Here is an 18969-nt window from a genome sequence, read left to right as displayed (position 1 = left end):
GCAATAGTGATTTTATTTAGGTAGGTTCTGTTGTGCAAATGACCAAATGTGACTTTTACTGTGCATGAAGCATTATCAAATTATTTTGTTTATTTTGTAATTTTTCCAGTGATCGAGAGCAAAGGGAAAGAGAGATAGCACTCAGTGATTTCCGTACAGGGAAGTGTCCTGTTTTGGTGGCTACAGCAGTAGCAGCTCGCGGGCTGGACATTGAGCATGTACAGCATGTTATCAATTTTGATTTGCCTTCAACAATCGATGAATACGTCCATCGTATTGGACGTACAGGCCGTTGTGGGAACGTTGGCAAAGCAATATCATTCTTTGATTCAAATACAGATTTGCCAATAGCACGTGCTCTCTTAAAGGTTCTGTCTGATGTAAGTAATATCAAGATTTGTTTGGCATTTAGTAGACTTCTGGAAAGACATGATGCAGCTCCAGTAACTCAATTGTCCATAAAGTTTCCCAAGTCCATTATTGTATTTCCTATATTGTTCAGGATTAAATTTACTGTCACATTCTCATCATTGTTAATTGGATCTCTAAAATTATACTTTTGTTCTGTCCTTTTCTTTGAGAAATAGGATGCCCTAGGATTTGGAAGAGTCAGAAATGTAAAGGAAGAAAGGAAGTAGAAACTTATGTCTGACTACATTCTTGTATAAGTCTTTGTTTAACAATATTGAAACTGTTGCTTTAGGCACAACAAGAAGTTCCTATATGGCTAGAAGAATTTGCTTATGCTGCTCATGGGACCAGTTACCATAATCCACTTGGAAAAGTGTTCGCTTCCGTAGATACTCGTAAGGTTAGTTTGCACTTTTATTTTGCTTGTCCTTGAATTGAAAGTGAACGTCTGCTGACAAAGGATATAATTCTTTTATAGCTTTTTTAGATTTTAGACTACTTTCATTCCCAAGCATTTTTTTAAACAGAAAACACATCTTTTCTGTGGAAGCATGTCTGTTGCAACTATTTTCAGACTTAAACAACCGCAATCGAGTGGACTGTAAATTATAATTGGCTATTGAAGCATCTTTGTCCTAAAGTCCGTGGTATACTTTTTACAAGTGTAATTGCCCATCTGCTGTGCTATTGTCATTGTCTTGTGCCATTTTGGGCTGCCAATGCACAGAGATCGAGAAAGTTTTCTGTTGGGCCAGTATTCATGGGAGGAAGTGCAGGTCAAATTTTTATTTCTTAAAAGACTTAATTTTTTTTTTAACATGCAAGATGCTGATTTTTTACTAGACTGAATGGAAATCTGCATGGTATCTTTTAGAGTCCTACAGTTTGTAGTTGTACTTTGCTAATTCTAGCTACTTGTTCTTGCAGCTGAACGGTTTTTGTTTTAATTTGTCCATTGGACCAGAAGTCAGTTCTGTTCAAAGACTTTTGAGATGTTCAACAGCTACATTTTGACTTTTTGTTCTCTCTAACTCATTTATTAGGTGATGCAGTCATTTAGTAGGAAAACATTCTGTACTTCAGTTGATATCTGGTACTTAGATTTGCACAGGACAGAATTAGACTTCCATTATCCTCAATTATCACCTTTCCATTCAGTGTAAAGCTCACGAAGTATAGATTTCCTAGACATCTTAGTATTTTAATTGGCACAAGACAACAGGCACAAGTTAGCAACAAGTCAACATAAAAGTGACTTGTTTAAATACACAGCCATCGCCCTCAGCTGTGATCTCACCAGCTTGCTAAATATTGTATACATAAAACTAGATTAAAATATTTAAACTAGGCAATTACTGCCCTTTTAAACTGCTGCTCTTCAGATCGCAATCTCTGGTTTAAGTATAATAATTAACTGTTCCATTACAATACTATTGACAACAATTTCCTCCCTGTAGTACTCCTGAATCTTAAACTGGTGTGTGTATTTGTCTTCAAGAATTTATCGTGAGATTTTTAGTAAAAGATTTTCCTGGCTGTTTACCTTTTTTAAAAAACCTGACTTACAGTTGCTCCCTTTTTCCTGCATCCGCATCCTTCTCCTCTATTCACCAATCCATGCCATTCACAGCTTTCTGACTGTTACCCTTGCTATCCTCTTCTTGCCCTGTCCTCTTGTTTTTACAGTCACATGCTGCTGCTTCAGTTGTGGGCTGTCTGTTTCTCTCCCACGGTTGCTGATAGGTAGTGAGTTTACCAACAGTAAGCATAGGGGGAGCAGCAGCCTGTGATTGGAGGCACACATTCCATGTCAGATGTTAAGAATGAATTTTTTCTATGGTCATCCATATGATTTCACTCACCACCACCACCCACCCCAATGACCTTTTTTGTGGGTGAATTGGCCTGCCGTCCCTGAGTGTTTTAAACACTAACTTGGATCCTGTCATGAGAATAAAGAACCGTACAGCAGAGGAACAGGCCTTTTGGCCCTCCAAGCCTGCACCACCACGTTTTGCCTTTCCGTACTAAAGCAGGATCCCGGTTCCTCTATTCCCTTATTTATGTAATCGTCCAGGTGCTTCTTAAATGCTGCTATTGTGTCTGTTTCCTCCTCTGACAGCACGTTCCAGGTACTGAACAGCCTTTATGGGAAAAACTTACTGCACACATCTCCTCTTTTAAACGTTCCCCCCTCACCTTGAACCCATGTCCCTTTGTAATTGATCCCCCCCCCCCCCCCCCCCATCCTGGGAAAAAGCCTTATACTTTCCACTGTATCTATACCATTCACAATCTTTTAAACTTCTATTAGGTTGCACTTTAACCACCTGCATTCCAGTGAAAGCAAACCCAGTTGTGCTAACCTTTCTTCATAGCCAAAATCTTCCATACCGGGCAACATCCTGGTAAACCTTTTTCAGTACTCTCTCCAAAGCATTCACATCCTTCTGGTAGTGTGTTGACCAGAACTATTCAGTATTCCAAGTGTGGCTTAACTAAAGTCTATACAGCTGCAGCATAATTTGCATATCCTGATACTCGGTACCCCTTCCAGTGGAGGCAAGCATGCCACAAGCCTTTTTCACTACCTTATCTACCTGTGCTGCCATCTTCAGCCAGATCCCTCAGCATATCGATATTCCTAAAGGTTTTGCCATTCACTATAATTTCCATCTGTACCTGACCTTTCAAAATGCATCGCCTCACATTTGTCTGGATTCAACTCTGCCATTTTTTTGCCCATACCTCCAACTAATCTATATCCTCCTATATCCTCTGACAATCCTCCACACTACCTGCAACCCCCCAAATCTTTGTATCTTCTGCAAACTTAGTAATTAGACCAGTTGCATTTTTCCTCCACATCAGTTATGTAGATCATGAACAGCAGAGGTCCCAGCACTGATCCCTGTGGAGGCCACGAGTCACAGCCCTCCACACCGAAAAGCGTCCTGCCACCTTCTGTCTCCTCTGATTTAAGCCAGTTCTGTATCCACTTTGCCAACTCACCCCAATACCATGTAACTTCACCTTTTGTGCCAGTCTGCTATGATGGGCCAAAGTGGGTATTATATTTTTGACATAAGCAAAGTGCATCCTTCATTGATCTACTTGTTTTTAAATAAAATGCATGTAAAGTTCACCTCTATTTTTGTTTGCTATTAGATTATCCACAAGCCCTTCGGCCCAACAAGTCCACACCGTCCCTCCAAAGAGTAACCCACCTAGCCCCATTTCCCTCTGACTAACACACCTAATATTGCGCGTGGCCAATTCACCCTAACCTGCACATCTTTGGATTGTGGGAGGAAACCGGAGCACCCAGAGGGAACCCATGCAGACACAGGGAGAATGTGCAAATTCCACACAGACAGTTGCCCGAGGCTGGAATCGAACCTGGGTTCCTGGCACTGTGAAGCAGCAGTGCTAACCACTGTGTCACTGTGCTTGCAGTTGAGAACTTATTTCCTCTTAATATCAATGTCAGAAACTCAATTTCTTACCCAAACTGGAATAAACCATTTCACCACCTTTACCCCCTTGTAATTAAGATGGCACAAAAGACTAATGCTGAACTTTTTTTATTTCTTTATTTTTCTAACTTATTCCTAAGATCCTGTACTGAGGTACCTTTGTACCTAAGATGGTACCGTAAGTGATGACTTTGTAAACTTTTCACAGCACTCGTGGGTACATAACAATAAGCTTAATTTTAATTTCCAAATACCTGCTTAAAATTATCTTGTTTACAAACCCCTTCATGACCTCTTCTCCCTATATGATTACCTGCATCCTACAATTGCAATATCCGTGGTCCTTCTAATTAAGTTTTGTTCCAAATCTTCAACTGCTTCACGATCAACTATATTATTCAATTGCCAAGCTGTAATTACCTCTGAGCAAGGGGTTTAGATCAGAGTGGTGCTGGAAAACGCAGCAGATCAGGCAGCATCGAGGGAGCAGGAAAATCGACGTTTCAGGCAAAAGCCCTTCATCAGGAATCTGAGCAATCCATCTGTCTACCTCCTGCTGTTCTTTTGATAGGCCCCTTTTAAAAGTCCTTACCTACCCTGAATCTCTCTTTATACAGCATTGATCTTTTGAATTACCTTTTTGTTTTACCATCTTAAGTGTTAGTAATTATGTTCAGTTCATCTGTACATCAGCTCTTGTTTATTCACTCTATTCCCCCAGCACTCTTCTTTTTACCTAACAAATACAGCAATTTCCTATGAGTCTGCATACAGTCTTTGTGAGTGATCAAGTTCTTTGTTAAGAATTGACAAATAAGGCTCATTTTTGAGACACAATTAATCTTTCACTTCTCCCTCTTCAATGTATAAAGAATGTGGCAAAGACTCTTGTAGCACAGTGATAGTGTCCTTGCATTCAGAACTTCTGAAGAAAGGTTAGTAGACTCATTGTTAATTGTTTTCTCTTCACAGTTGCTTTTAGACCTGTTGAAATTCCCAAACTGTTTTTGTTTGTGCCATAACATGTCTGAGCAGTTTTTTTTTTAAAATTTATGAAGAATCAGTTCCAGCTTTCTATAGATTCTCTGCCCATATCATTGGCTACTTTGTTTCCTTTTGATTTTCATTTTGATCAAGAATGCTGCTGGTTTTAACTGATCATACAACATTAGAATTTTCTCTTCATTTAAAGCCACAAACCTAGGAAAGCTCCAGAGCAGAATCTTAGTTTTATTTCTCAACTTTTTTTTCTATATTCCTAGTCTTTGTCAGTATTGAGACAATGTTTGTTTTATTCTGGATTCCTCCTTGATTCTCGAAATTTTATTTTTAGTGTCTCAATCTGCAGAATTTTTTTTTTGATGCATTCTTTTATCTTGTGTGAATGTGTTTTGGATCTATTGTGAAATTACTTGCATAAGGTGTGTTAACTGACTGTTTTATCCCCAAAACGTTGAGGTAAATCCTACTTGTCTCTTTTAATCTTATTTTATCCTTTTCCTATTTAATTTGTATAATTGTGGTTTAGGAGAAAATTATCCCATTTCTATTTTTATGCAGAAGCAACTGTTCTATGGTCACTTTCGCAATTTTTCTTTTTAGTCATTAATGATTTGACTTGTTTCATTTCCCATAACCAAATTAAGCAATTCCTCTTGCCTTGTTGACCCAAAGTCATGCTGAACTAGGAAGTTGTCTCAAGCACAGTCGAAAAGACATTCTTCACTCTGACCACACATTTATACCGTTTAGCATGGTTTAGTTAAATTTCTTAATTGTTTTGCTCAGCTTTATTACACTTAGGTCTCATCTGTCACCACTCGTACCATTTCCCTCCTCTTGTATTTGCATATCTTCTCTCCCTGATTTTCCTATTTTACAATATTGTGGTAACTTTCTTTATTGATTTTCCCCTCTTAACATTTCATAACATGTTTGGCATGACCGTAAGATTGTAAGGGAGGAGGTGCCAGTTGTATTAATAATCCAAAGACCCAATGTAATGTTCCGGAGGCCTGGGTATGAACCCCATAAAGGCTGATCGTCAAATCTGTATTTTAAAAAAAGTCTGGAATGAAGTCTACTGATGACTATGAAACTTATCAATTTATTTAAAAAACCATCTGGTTCACAGTGCCCTTTAGGGAAGGGATAACTTCAGCCTTTACCTTTTCTGGCCTACGTGTAACTCAAATACTGGCTGATTTGAAATGGTCCAGCAAACCTTTGATTATATTAAACTGCCACAAAGTTTCAAAGAATGAAACTGGATGGACTACCAGACATTACCCTGGGCATTGGAACACCACACTGAGTGTAGCTGCCCCAAACGTATTATAGCAGTCTAAAGAGACAGTTCATAATACCTTCCGATTAACCGTAAATGATGTCCTTTCCTATTAACCACATCCATGATTTTTTTTTCTTCCGTAAAATGGTTTGGATGAGCCTGGGAGCTTAGTTTTTTTTTTATTGCCATTCTATAGAGCAAACATTTAATGTTTCAAATGTTTTGATATTATATCACCTGACTCAGATTTCCAGTTCCTTTGGTTGTGCCTTTCCCAGTTTTTTATGTTTTCTTCGATGGATGATCAACCAGCCTTCATCCATGGCCTGTCTTGCTCATGTGGTGAACTTGATTCCACATTAAACTCCAAAAGAATTTGTTCATTAACTATCTGAAGGTGTTTGAGTACCTTCGTAGATATGCCTGCCTTTTTGTTTTTGGAATGAGTGGGACATTTTCTTGCTTCTTTTATCTCCATGTTTTGAGTGGTCTCTACTTTCACCATCCTCTTGGCTGGCAGCCATGTGCCTTTCTTGTCCTATACCAAAGCAACCTGGATCCCCTTCCCAACTGTAACCCTTATCTACTATTACCTATCATTTTAATTGTCCATTTTTCAAAAAATAATTTCAAAGGCTGTGGGTTTCACTAGATAGACCAGTATTTATTGCCTGTCCTGATTTTGTCTCGAGAAGGTGGTCACGGTCAACTGCTTTCTTGGAACTGCTGCAGTCCATTTTGGTGTTCGGAGGGAGTTCCAGGATTTTGACCCAGTAACATTGAAGGCATGGTAATATAATGAGTGGCTTGGAGGAGAACCTGCAGCCCTTGTGCTTTTCTAGATGGAAGTGGTGTTAGGTTTGGAAAGTGCTGTCTAAGCATGTTTATATGGTTGGTCCAATTCAGCAGCAGGCTTATTGTAATATGTGGAGGATATAGCAATTTGGTTAATGCTGTTGAATGTGAAAAAGACATGGTCTGTTGCTGGAGATGGTTATTACCTGGATCTTGGATAGCATGAATGTAGTTTGTGTCGCTCTGTGTCGCTCTCCCCTTCCTGCCTGCTCTTCCTCCATGTTTCTTTGCTTGTATTCATTGGTTGCAGGCTTACCTATGACTGGGATTTTAGCCCTTTATTCCTATCATGTTGGCTCTTTCCTCCACCTCAAAGATCTCTCTCAACACCCCTGATAAACATCCCCAGGCATTGTGAGCTATGGCCTGTGCTTCCTCCTATCAGTGGCTGATGTGGCACACTGATTTCAATCAGTCATTATAATGTTTGTTTTGGGGCCCCTCTATACCATTTGCCTAAAGACAGCTCTTCATACAGCACTGTCTTGATCAGGCAATATGACCTACCCAACATAATTTGAATTTGCGAGAGGATGGCCTCAATGTTTGCTGTTTCCAGAACTTCAGTGTTTGTGTTGTGATCTTGCCAATAGATACTTGAGAATGCTGTAAAGCCAGCTCTGATTTGAAGTGCTTCAAAGGCATATATGTTCGCTTTGTACATGGAATTTGGCATGTGAAGAGTGGATACTTGTTATCTAGGTCATCTTTTGAAATACGTATAGTTCTCATTGTTGAAAAGAATGATTCTGAACCAGGCTTTGCAGTTGTTTGTTTATTTTCATTTAAGTGCAAGCCTGCAAAGCAAAAGTCGGTGAGCGAACTTATGGAGGCAACTAGAAATTATTTTTGTTTGTTGCTTTATTTTTGGGTTCTTAACAACTTTTTAAAGAGGAACACTTTATGACCTACAGAACAACTTAAATTTGAGATTTTTTTTAACTAAACTTAAACTGCTTGAATGCTTTCTATTTAATGAAGCAATTTATACTCAATTCAGTATTCAAACTTAAATTTCTGAGTTCATTTAATTTTTAAAAATTATAATGTGGATATGCTGACATGACTTTTACAAGACCATCATTTCAAATGGCAAATTGCCTTATTTATAAATAAAAACTTGGAATAGTTGCTAAAAGTGTATTTTACATAAATATCTGAACCACAGCTGCAAATAATCTATTCTCTCTTTCTACACTTTTTTAATAGGGTCTGGGTGTAAACAGAAACTTCAGTGGATATGAAACGAATATACCAGTGACATATGGAGGAAACAGTGAAGATAGTTGGGATTAACTTCAAGCCATAATTTGCTTTGAACTCTTAAATTAATGTCCTCCAAAGGGTTACTAGTTTTAGTAATTTGAAGGAAACTTTCATTGACTTGTTTTGAAGGGAACTTTTTCAAAGATAAGTGTTTACATTCTGTTCTGCACATTTTTTTGTTTTTAATATTTAAGTTGTATCACAGTGGCCAGATACTGCATTTTTTTTTGTTTCTGTATGACTTGAGGTAATAAAGTGCAAGTTAGGGTTGATATTGTCTAGTAATTTGAAACCCATTATGTCTTGTTATTTTTGAATTGCATCTTTAATTTGAAAGGGAAAGCATCAATGTTCATACATTGTTTACATAGCTATAGCCAGTTGTGTACATTCCATTAACAACGTACATTAAATGCAATTTATTTAATGGATCCAAAAGTGTTTTACAGAGCATTATTAAATGGAATTGAATGCGGAACTAAACATTGGAAGTGATCAAAAAGGTTGCACTCAAAGCTAAATATTTTAAGGAGCATCTTTTCAAGGAGTATGGAGAGAGAATAGCAGAGTCCAAGATGTATGCAGCTGAAGGCATGACAACCAGTGTTGGCGCATTCAATGAGGGTTGAGGGCTGCAGGAGATTAGAGACAATGCTGAGGTTTGGGATTTGATGCTGGTTTTATGTTTGGGTGTTTTTCATGTAACATTGTCAGTACAAGCTGCTTCAGTACAATGATTACTTGGCATTCAGCAATAGGCATGTTTTTATATGGCTGCCTTTGATTAGGAATCAGTCCAATTAAGCAAAGGACATGAGGCTATCAAAACCAACTCTGAGGATTTGTCTGTTCTTGGTTTTAATTGTGCAGGGATATTTAGTTTTTAGAGTCAAATTTAGTTACATACTAAAATATATGGGGCATTTCTTTCCACATAATCTTAATGGTGTGCTAATCTAGGGGAACTGAATGTTTGACAGCCAGTGAGACAGTTGCCTGTTTTCTGGCATGATGACTGGATGTACATGATACCTTAAATAGGGCAATGTTTATTACCCAATTATAATTAATCAGTCAGGTGGACTTAATACAGCATTATCTGCAGGATATCAGACCAGAGGGAGAAGACTGCTTTGAAACATACTGTTTGTAAAGAACCTAACATGTAACATTATTTGCTGGACAGTGTTAACCTGTTTCATGTATACTTTTTATCTTAAGTTGAATTCACTCAACCCTGGAAATTGGGCAGTCCAATTACTCAATACAGTACAATTTCAAAAATGCATTGCAGGATTAGAGGTTTTGTTATTTGCATCTTTCAAGACATTGTACTGCCTCCTGTTAGAGCAAGCTAAGTTTCTTCACTATTTGCATCTTCACTGACTCCAAATTATTACCCCAGTTACCTGTCTATTTGTCTGTTTTGTGGGTACTTCTTCAATGGTCAGTTTCTTGAAACAAATTATTTTGTATCTGTCAGCTGTAACCTTGAGGCAAGTCTCCCAATCTGTATGACAATCTACCCCATTTCTAGTTCCATGTTCATAATTGGCTTATGCAGTACGTAGATTAGGCTGTCTCAAAAATATCCTTTTTTCTTAGTGTCTTCCTTGTTTCGGCAGCCACAGGTCAGGAAAAACTCCAAAGTAATGCCAATCTAACATTGATACTCCATTGTAATTCAGTAAGTAGATGGAAATTAGGACCTAATAAAAATAAATAGTAACTGAGGTCAAATATTTCAATATCATGCTAATTGTCTAAACTTTAAATAATTTTCTAATTGTGGTACTGCTTAGAGATGGAAGAAGACACTTTTAATTGTTGACTACCAGCAGACTTGCTCTATTGTGACGTGGTACATTAATAAATACATTACTGGAACAAAGTGCAGTTTTGACAGTACGCAGTATCCTTTCCCCATCTGGTGGATGATTTGTGGGTAAGGGTGCAAGTAACTTCATTCTGAATAATTACACCTTTTTTGGTTAATTAGTTGCCTGACATAAGGGAACTGTGTTCCTCACTGAGTTCACTGCAATGTTTGACACCATTTTTGATTCCAGTATTGAAGTACTCTATAATTGAAAAGTATGATGCTGGAATAAAAGCACAGCAGGGCACACAACATTTTAGGAGCAAGAGTTGACATTTCGGCATAAGCCTTTCATCCTCAAAACTACCCATCCATGCAGCAAATGTTAGTGTAATGGAATATTTCCAATTTGCCTGGATGAGTCCGTCACTGACTATCAAAACGCCTGATACCATGGCAACATCCAGGCCAATAAAATAAGACAACTGTGAATGCTGGAAATCTGAAACAAAAACGTGAAGTGCTGGAGAAACTTAGCAGTTAACATTTTTGAGTCCATTGCCCTTCATCGGAAAGTTCTACCAATGCTCCCAGACCTGCTGAGTTTCTTTAGCAACTTTGTTTTTGTACCACCACGCACAAAGCAGTCTGCTTTATTAGTACCACATCCACAACCATTTGCTCCCTGTACTACTGATGCACGACAGCAACGTTATGCGTCATCTCCAACATGCAATGTAGAAATCTGCCAAGGCTTCTTAGATAACATTTTTTAAATACCCATGACCATTTCCATGTAAAAGAATAAGGGAAGCAGATATGAATTGCAATGGTTCATGAAAGCAGTTCTGTTCCACCACCTCTGGAGCAGCTAGTGATGGACAGCAACATCCAGATCTCATGAGTGTATTTTTAAAAAGTTGCTTTCTGGACCACTGGATTTTTTTTTTCTGATTTGAGATGGTTGTTAAAATAGCCCTGAGAAGGACTGAATGAGGCTGCATCAATAAGGGGGTTATTTGGTTCTGCTTTCCACATGTTCTATTAGCCAGCTTCTTAGAATCTATGTCAGACACCTATGTATTTATGCAGTTGTTTTGTTAACATTTTCAATGTTTAGGAAGTCTCCAATTATTGATTTATTGTCATGTGTACCGAAGTACAGTGAAAAGCTTTGTTTATGAGAAGTACAGGCAGATCATAGTTAGCAAGGAAGTACAGATCAGAAAGACTTAGAGATATTACATTGCACAGGGCATGCACTAGGTGAGAGCAATGTTAACAAGGTCAGCATTATTTGAGGCCAAAGAGTCTATTCATCAGTCTAATAACTTCCAGGAAGAGGTCCTGAACCAGCTAGTGTACGTTCAGGCTTCTGTATCTCCTACCTGACGAATTTGTATGAGATCATTACCAGGTTGCGATGGGTCCTTGATGTTTGCAGCCTTTCCACCGCAGCGAGCCGTGAAAATGGAGTCCATGGATGGAAGATTGGCTTCCATGATGGTCTGAGCTGTATACACCACCTTGCATAGTTCCTTACGGTCCTGGGCAGAGCAGCTACCACACCAGGCTATTATGTACTATGACTCACTGCTTTCAATGCTGCGTTTGTAGAACTTGGTGAGGGTCCTTATGGACAAGCCAAATTTCCTGAGCCACCTGAGGAAGAAGGGGCTTTGTTGTGCCGCATTGACCGTCGCATCTACATGGGAAGTCCAGGACAGATTGTCAGTTATCGCCACTCTGAGGAACTTGACACTGCACCCTCTCTACCTTAGTTCTGTTGATTATTGATGTGGGTGTGTTTATTTTTTCTGAAGTCAACAATCAGTTCTTTAGTTTTGCTGATGTTGAGAGAGAGGATATCGTTGCACCACATCACCAAGCCCTCTATTTCCCTTTTGTATTTTGACTCGTCATTGTTCACTCTCTATCCAACTACGCACTGATATCAGCAAACCAGTATTTGTTTAAAAGTAAATTGTGGAGGACTGAAAAAAGGAAATTACATCACTGCTTGGTCCTTTGACTAATGCTGGGTACCATGTTGTGGTGGATGATCAGGTAGTAAAAATGCAGTGGTGATTTATCCATATCATAACTGGGCTGAAATACTTAAGTTAGGCAACTAGCTTAATCCTTAGAATTTGAATATTACTGTAAAGAGACTTTGCTTTAGCTTTTTATGTTGCTTCCTTCAGTGACATTCAAAAGTACCAAATTTCAAATGGTCTCAACAGTTGCTGTGCAGAAGGGTACTGATTGATTTGTGAGTCAAAGCATAGTGCAAGGGAGAAAGACTCCCCAGGTTTACAGAAGTAGTGTAAAGCTGGAATATGTCCTTCATTTGCAAAGTTTGAGTCTTTGCTTATCAACTGTAGCAAACCTATAAATCGTATTATGAGCATAATTGTTTATCTTTTTTTTAGTCCAGCTGTTATTGGGATTGGATCCTTTGCTTGTCAAAGTTTTAATCAACTGGATCTCAAGTTCTGAAATGTTATTTCATTTGGAGAAGTTTCCTACAGTTATGTGAAAGTTAACATTTGTGACTTGGAGCTTCTGTAAGAACTGTCATTCCCTCCTTGTAATATCTTGCTATAAACTATATCTTTTTGATTTTAGGTTTACATATTTCAGTCCAGATTATTTTAGTCCTCCTTACTACTACTAATTTTCATTTAAATTCCTATTTTTTCAAATGCTTCCACCTCTCTTTATCTTTTGCTTATTCTAATTTATTTTTGCTGGTACTGTTTTAGATATCTGCTAATTAACCTAGTCTGGGGCAAGTGACATGTGAATCCAGGCTTCCTGACCCAGAAGTAGAGATATTATCACCAAAGAACAAGAGCAAATTTGCTGTCTTTGTGTTACTCTTAACCAAATTAGAACAATAACCGGGCCCATATATCACCTGTCATGTGATATTTCAATTTTTCAATTGTTCCTGAAATTATCTATTAGCTGCTTCTAAAGACTATTAGGTTGCTCTGATTTAATGTTGCGGCCTTTAGAAAATCACAATTGCTATGATGCAGAAACAGGCCATTTGGCCCATTCTTCCTGCACCAGCTCTTCAAAATGAGTATTGTTACCTAGGAGACAGGTCTGCAGATGCTGGAGATCAGATTTGAGAGTATGTTGCTGGAAAAGCACAGCAGGCCAGGCAGTATGCGAGGAGCAGGAAAATTGACGTTTCAGCCGGAGCCCTTCAGCAGGAAGGGCTTGTTACCTAGTGCCAATCTCCTCCCTGTCCTCCACCCAATCCTTGTGTGCTATTTCTATCCAAATAATCTGGGGAAGGGCAATAAATGCTAGCCAACCAGCAATACCAATGTCCCACAAGTGAATTTTTGTATTAAAAAGCCAATACCCTCAATGAATGCCTCAATTGAGCATGCCTCCACCACAATTCCAGGTAGTGCATTCAGTACCCCAAATACTTGCTGCCCCGGGGAGGGTGTTCTGGATGAGCTGCTCTTCAGAGGGTGGGGGAGGACTCAATAGGCCAAATGGCCTGTTTTTATACTGTAGGGATTCTGAGTTTAACATCACCTTGCTGTTTAACAAAGTTCAGTAACAATATTTGATCTGAATTATTTGCACTTTTTTGTTGTATTTTTCCATAATTGATTCAGCTGAGGGCAGAACAAAGTGACTGTCTAAATAAGTCAGATGTGGTCTACCTAAGTCATGTTTTGCATTGGCAAGTTTGCAATATGATCCCTAACACATCTGTTATTAGTATATAATTCTGATTGCTAAATAATATAAGTTGCATTCATGAGCATAGTTTCAGGGCTGAGGAACTTCTGACAGAGTGGCAAAGAAAATTTGATGAGAGATTTTCAAAAGCCTGGGGTACCGAGGCAGCACAGATAGAAACTACTCAAGTTGGCAGAAGGATAGAATCAAAGGACACCAGGTGATCCACAAAACAAAAATGATAACACAAGAATAAGTGTTCTGCATGGTATGTGGTTACATTTGGAATGCATTGCTGGAGACGGGCAGATTTATTGGGATTTTGAAATGAAAATGGAAACATGGGATTTGAAGTGGTTTGGGTAGAAATGCAGGGGAAAACAGGAATGCCAGACTGAGTTCTTCAGCCAACCAGTATAATTGGGGAAAGTTTTGATGAGCAAACTAGTCCATTCACTTCAATAGTAGCAACTGTGTGTTTACGTAGCCCCTTTTAAAAGGAGTATTGGTGGTACAAGTGGATAATGAAGGAGGTTATCTAAGAATGCAACAGGGATTGAGATCAGTCAGACCAATGGGCTGAGGAGTGGCAGAAGTCGTTTAATATGAGGTGTTGCATTTTGGCAAAACAAAGCAGAGGGCTACATGGAGAGGGCTGTGAGCTAAACACAGGCGCACTGGACTAGTTCAGGAAACTTGGTTGTTATGAACGAGATGAAAGGAAGGGTCTGATTCTCTACTAGGTAAAAACAATGACAGCAGATGCTGGAAACCAGATTCTGGATTAGTGGTGCTGAAAGAGCACAGCAGTTCAGGCAGCATCTGAGGAGCGGTAAAATTGACGTTTCGGGCAAAAGCCCTTCATCAGGAATAAAGGCAGAGAGCCTGAAGCGTGGAGAGATAAGCTAGAGGAGGGTGGGGGTGGGGAGAAAGTAGCATAGAGTACAATAGGTGAGTGGGGGAGGGAATGAAGGTGATATGTCAGGGAGGAAGGTGGAGTGGATAGGTGGAAAAGAAGATAGGCAGATAGGACAAGTCATGGGGACAGTGCTGAGCTGGAAGTTTGGAATTGGGGTGAGGTGGGGGAAGGGGAAATGAGGAAACTGTTGAAGTCCACATTGATGCCCTGGGGTTGAAAATAGTCCGAGGCGGAAGATGAGGCATTCTTCCTCCAGGTGTCTGGTGGTGAGGGAGCGGTGGTGAAGGAGGCCCAGGACCTCCATGTCCTCGGCAGAGTGGGAGGGGGAGTTGAAATGTTGGGCCACGGGGCGGTGTGGTTGATTGGTGCGGGTGTCCCGGAAATGTTCCCTAAAGCGATCTGCTGGGAGGCGCCCAGTCTCCCCAGTGTAGAGGAGACCGCATCGGGAGCAACGGATACAATAAATGATATTGGTGGATGTGCAGGTAAAACGTTGATGGATGTGGAAGGCTCCTTTTGGACCTTGGATAGAGGTGAGGGAGGAGGTGTGGGCGCAGGTTTTGCAGTTCCTGCGGTGGCAGGGGAAGGTGCCAGGATGGGAGGGTGGGTTGTAGTGGGGCATGGACCTGACCAGGTAGTCATGGAGGGAACGGTCTTTGCGGAAGGTGGAAAGGGGTGGGGAGGGAAATATATCCCTGGTGGTGGGGTCTTTTTGGAGATGGCAAATGTTGACGAATGATTTGGTTTCTGCGAAGGTTGGTAGGGTGGAAGGTGAGCACCAGGGGCGTTCTGTCCTTGTTATGGTTGGAGGGGTGGGGTCTGAGGGCGGAGGTGCGGGATGTGGACGAGATGCGTTGGAGGGCATCTTTAACCACATGGGAAGGGAAATTGCGGTCTGTAAAGAAGGAGGCCATCTGGTGTGTGCTGTGGTGGAACTGGTCCTCCTGGGAGCAGATATGGCGGAGGCAGAGGAATTGGGAATACGGGTGGCATTTCTGCAAGAGGTAAGGTGAGGAGAGGTGTAATCTGGGTAGCTGTGGGAGTCGGTGGGTTTGTAAAAAATGTCGGTGTCAAGTCGGTCATCATTAATGGAGATGGAGAGGTCCAGGAAGGGGAGGGAGGGTCAGAGATGGTCCAGGTAAATTTAAGGTCAGGGTGGAATGTGTTGGTGAAGTTGATGAATTGCCCAACCACCTCGCAGGAGCACGAGGTGGCTCACCTTCCACCCTACTAACCTTCGCATAAACCAAATCATCTGTCGACACTTCTGCCACCTCCAAAAAGACCCCACCACCAGGGATATATTTCACTCCCCACCCCTTTCCGCCTTCCGCAAAGACTGTTCCCTCCGTGACTACCTGGTCAGGTCCACACCCCCCTACAACCCATCCTCCCATCTTGGCACCTTCCCCTGCCACTGCAGGAACTGCAAAACCAGCCCCCATACCTCCTCCATCCAAGGCCCTAAAGGAGCCTTCCACATCCATCAAAGTTTTACCTGCACATCCACTAATATCATTTATTGTATCCGTTGCTCCCAATGCAGTCTCCTCTACATGGGGGAGACTGGGCGCCTCCTAGCAGAGCGCTTTAGGGAACATCTCCGGGACACCCGCACCAATCAACCACACGGCCCTGTGGCCCAACATTTCAACTCCCCCTCCCACTCTGCCAAGGATATGGAGGTCCTGGGCCTCCTACACCGGTGCTCCCTCACCACCAGACGCCTGGTGGAAGAACACCTCATCTTCTGTCTTGGAACACTTCAACCCCAGGGCATCAATGTGGACTTCAATAGTTTCCTAATTTCCCCTTCCCCCACCTCACCCTAGTTCCAAACCTCCAGCTCAGCACTGTCCCCATGACTTGTCCTACCTGCCTATCTTCTTTTCCACCTATCCACTCCACCCTTCCTGCCCCGCCCCCCCCCCGACCTATCACCTTCATCCCCTCCCCCACTATATTGTACTCTATGCTACTTTCTCCCTACCCCCCTCCCCACCCTCCTCTAGCTTATCTCTCCATGCTTCAGGCTGTCTGCCTTTATTCTTGCTGAAGGGTTTTTGCCTGAAACGTCGATTTTACTGCTCCTCGGCTGCTGCCTGAACTGCTGTGCTCTTCCAGCACCACTAATCCTGATTCTCTACTATATGATTCTATGCACGATCAACAACATATTGACAGTAAAAACGACATTAGGATGAGACTGAAGTCTCAAGTCAACAGAGCGAGACTTTTAAAGGAGCTTATGCGAGTAGGTCACTAGCAGAAACTCACCAATGATGAGGCTGTAGGTAGACAAGGTTATAGAGCAACACTGAGTTCGTGGATAGTTATTTTTTTACAGTGAGAAAGGCTTGTGAGGCTTTTGAACTAAATGATGAGTTTTATCCTAGAAGCATACGCTCCGTGATCAGCTCGGGGCAACACTATTTCGGATGAATTGATGTCTATAGAGCATAAAGATTACTGTAGTCAAGCCGGGATCTTTCAGGCGTTGTTTTTGATACCGTTGATGGGGTTTGTCAAGGTGATTTCACATGGGAGGACGAGAAAGACAGGATTGAGACACGTGAAAAGCGAAAGCAAGACAACTTTGACGAATAGAGAAAAGAGAAACGAAAATTCGTTTTCCAAGAAATCCGAGAATAGTGTGTTGTGACCTATAGACGGGTGGGATGTCCAAGCAGGAAGCTGTTCGGGCAAAGTAAGGAAGCAGAACTATCAAAGTGAGGAAAACTCCTGCGAACACAACTCGGGGGTGGGTGGGTGGTGGTTCGATCACATGAAATACAGCGTAACGTTCACGCGGAGCAAAGGTGACAAAAGTTCAGTGCCAGGCAATGGGGTTCTGGAAACAGTTTAGGAGCTGGGGCAGTACCGCGAGATAATCACAGGGAACAAACCCTGGCATTTGGAAAAAAAGTTCACATTCCACGTAGAACCCCCTTTGTCCGCGGAATGGAGAGCGAAGCCTGAACACAACTTAGTGAGAGGGTCTGCACATGTTGGCGTTAGAGAGAAGAAAATCTCAGGCATTGACATTTATAGTCTCAGGGATGTACATGTGCAAGGTGGGAGAGTAATGTGTCCAGGAAAATAACAGTTGCTTCTGGCCATTTTTTGTGATTTACTTTAATATTGTCTGAGCGTTCGTAGACAAATTTGCAATATGAAAATTAAAAACTTTTGCACCAGAGATTTAGGTTTTGCTCACGTAAAGGGTGTGCCCATTCCTGTCCTTCGCACTGAACATCATTACCAGTTCTTCCATCCACATAATCGAGGGACGGGCAATAAATACTGGCCAGCCAGCGACGCCCACGTCCCATGAGTGAAAAACAAGAAATGATTTTCCTCAACTCGCTACAGTTCTGAGGCACAGCTTCAAGAAGAGCCAAGTCTGTCAGTCAAGGGCTGTAGGAGTTTCCGGAGTCGAAAATCTGCTGCAAATTAGGAAGCGAGATGTGGAAGAGCCAACACAGAAATGCACTGGCTTGAGAACTAAGCATTGGTCGTTCAGATTGCCCAGTTTCTTTTCCACAAAAGTGGAATTTCCCTACACGAGTAGAATCGATTCATTTCTCTCATATTGTCGCAAGAATTACGACTGTTATCTGTGGCACTACGACTGTGTTTCCGGGATTGCTGGAATCCTCATCATTCATAGTTTGCTCACATTTTCAAAATTGTTTTATCGTGTGAGTACTCCTTGTTCGTGTTTCTACTTGTATAGGTGAACAAATTGATTCCCTTCGAAGATGACGAAGGTACTGTACTAACTTTGCAAGTCAACTCAAGTTTTTTGGTCACAGAATAGCAATGTTCAACTGTTTACAGCTGATTAAAATAGAATGCATGAAAATGATTACATTAGTCAATTGCAGCATTTTTAGTCTTACTTTTCGGGACAGTGCTGTGCTGTGTACAACTGCTCATGTGATGTAGATTTAGGGTAATCCATGTGGCAAATTTAGAAGTGCAGCAAACGGACTGGCAATAATGTTTGCATTAGATCATCAGTTTCCAATTCCCCACCTTCCCTCATCTAATGAAATAGAGACAGTTCAGTGCTATAGACTGTTGAGTCTGACAGCAGTGGGCAAGTTGTAGGAGAGGATTCTGAGAGATAGGATTGACATGTACTTGGAGCAGCAAGGACTGATTAGGGATAGTCAGCTTGGCTTTGTGCGTGGGAAATCATGTCTCACAAACTTGATTG

General features: G+C 41.1%; 2 protein-coding genes across 14 annotated transcripts in view; both read left to right on the top strand.

Moving 5' to 3' along the window:
- Positions 1 to 9927, top strand: part of ddx4 (DEAD (Asp-Glu-Ala-Asp) box polypeptide 4) — a 95872-nt gene extending 85945 nt beyond the window's left edge. For all 5 annotated transcript variants that reach the window (XM_043688816.2, XM_087989053.1, XM_043688756.2 and 2 more), the window contains 3 exons: positions 110 to 380; positions 704 to 811; positions 8242 to 9927. In XM_043688816.2, coding sequence (XP_043544751.1) covers positions 110 to 380; positions 704 to 811; positions 8242 to 8328 — 466 coding nt within the window. In that variant the 3' untranslated portion in view covers positions 8329 to 9927. The remainder of the gene's footprint in view (positions 1 to 109; positions 381 to 703; positions 812 to 8241) is intronic.
- A 7714-nt stretch (positions 9928 to 17641) lies between these two features.
- Positions 17642 to 18969, top strand: part of LOC122549289 (interleukin-6 receptor subunit beta-like) — a 95883-nt gene continuing 94555 nt past the window's right edge. For 3 of the 9 annotated variants that reach the window (XM_087989009.1, XM_043688856.2, XM_087988999.1), the window contains exon 1: positions 17644 to 18448. The gene's annotated coding sequence lies outside the window, so the exon portion shown is untranslated. Of the gene's footprint in view, positions 18518 to 18969 lie in introns of all 9 variants that reach the window. The other 6 variants (XM_087989024.1, XM_087989003.1, XM_043688838.2 and 3 more) reach the window with 6 other exon arrangements.

The sequence above is a fragment of the Chiloscyllium plagiosum genome, unplaced genomic scaffold (assembly GCF_037043375.1).
Source record: "Chiloscyllium plagiosum isolate Xiang-an unplaced genomic scaffold, Cpla_swu_hap1 HiC_scaffold_1, whole genome shotgun sequence".
NCBI classification, from domain to species: Eukaryota; Metazoa; Chordata; class Chondrichthyes; order Orectolobiformes; family Hemiscylliidae; genus Chiloscyllium; species Chiloscyllium plagiosum.
This window is presented reverse-complemented; position numbering and strand designations above follow the sequence as displayed.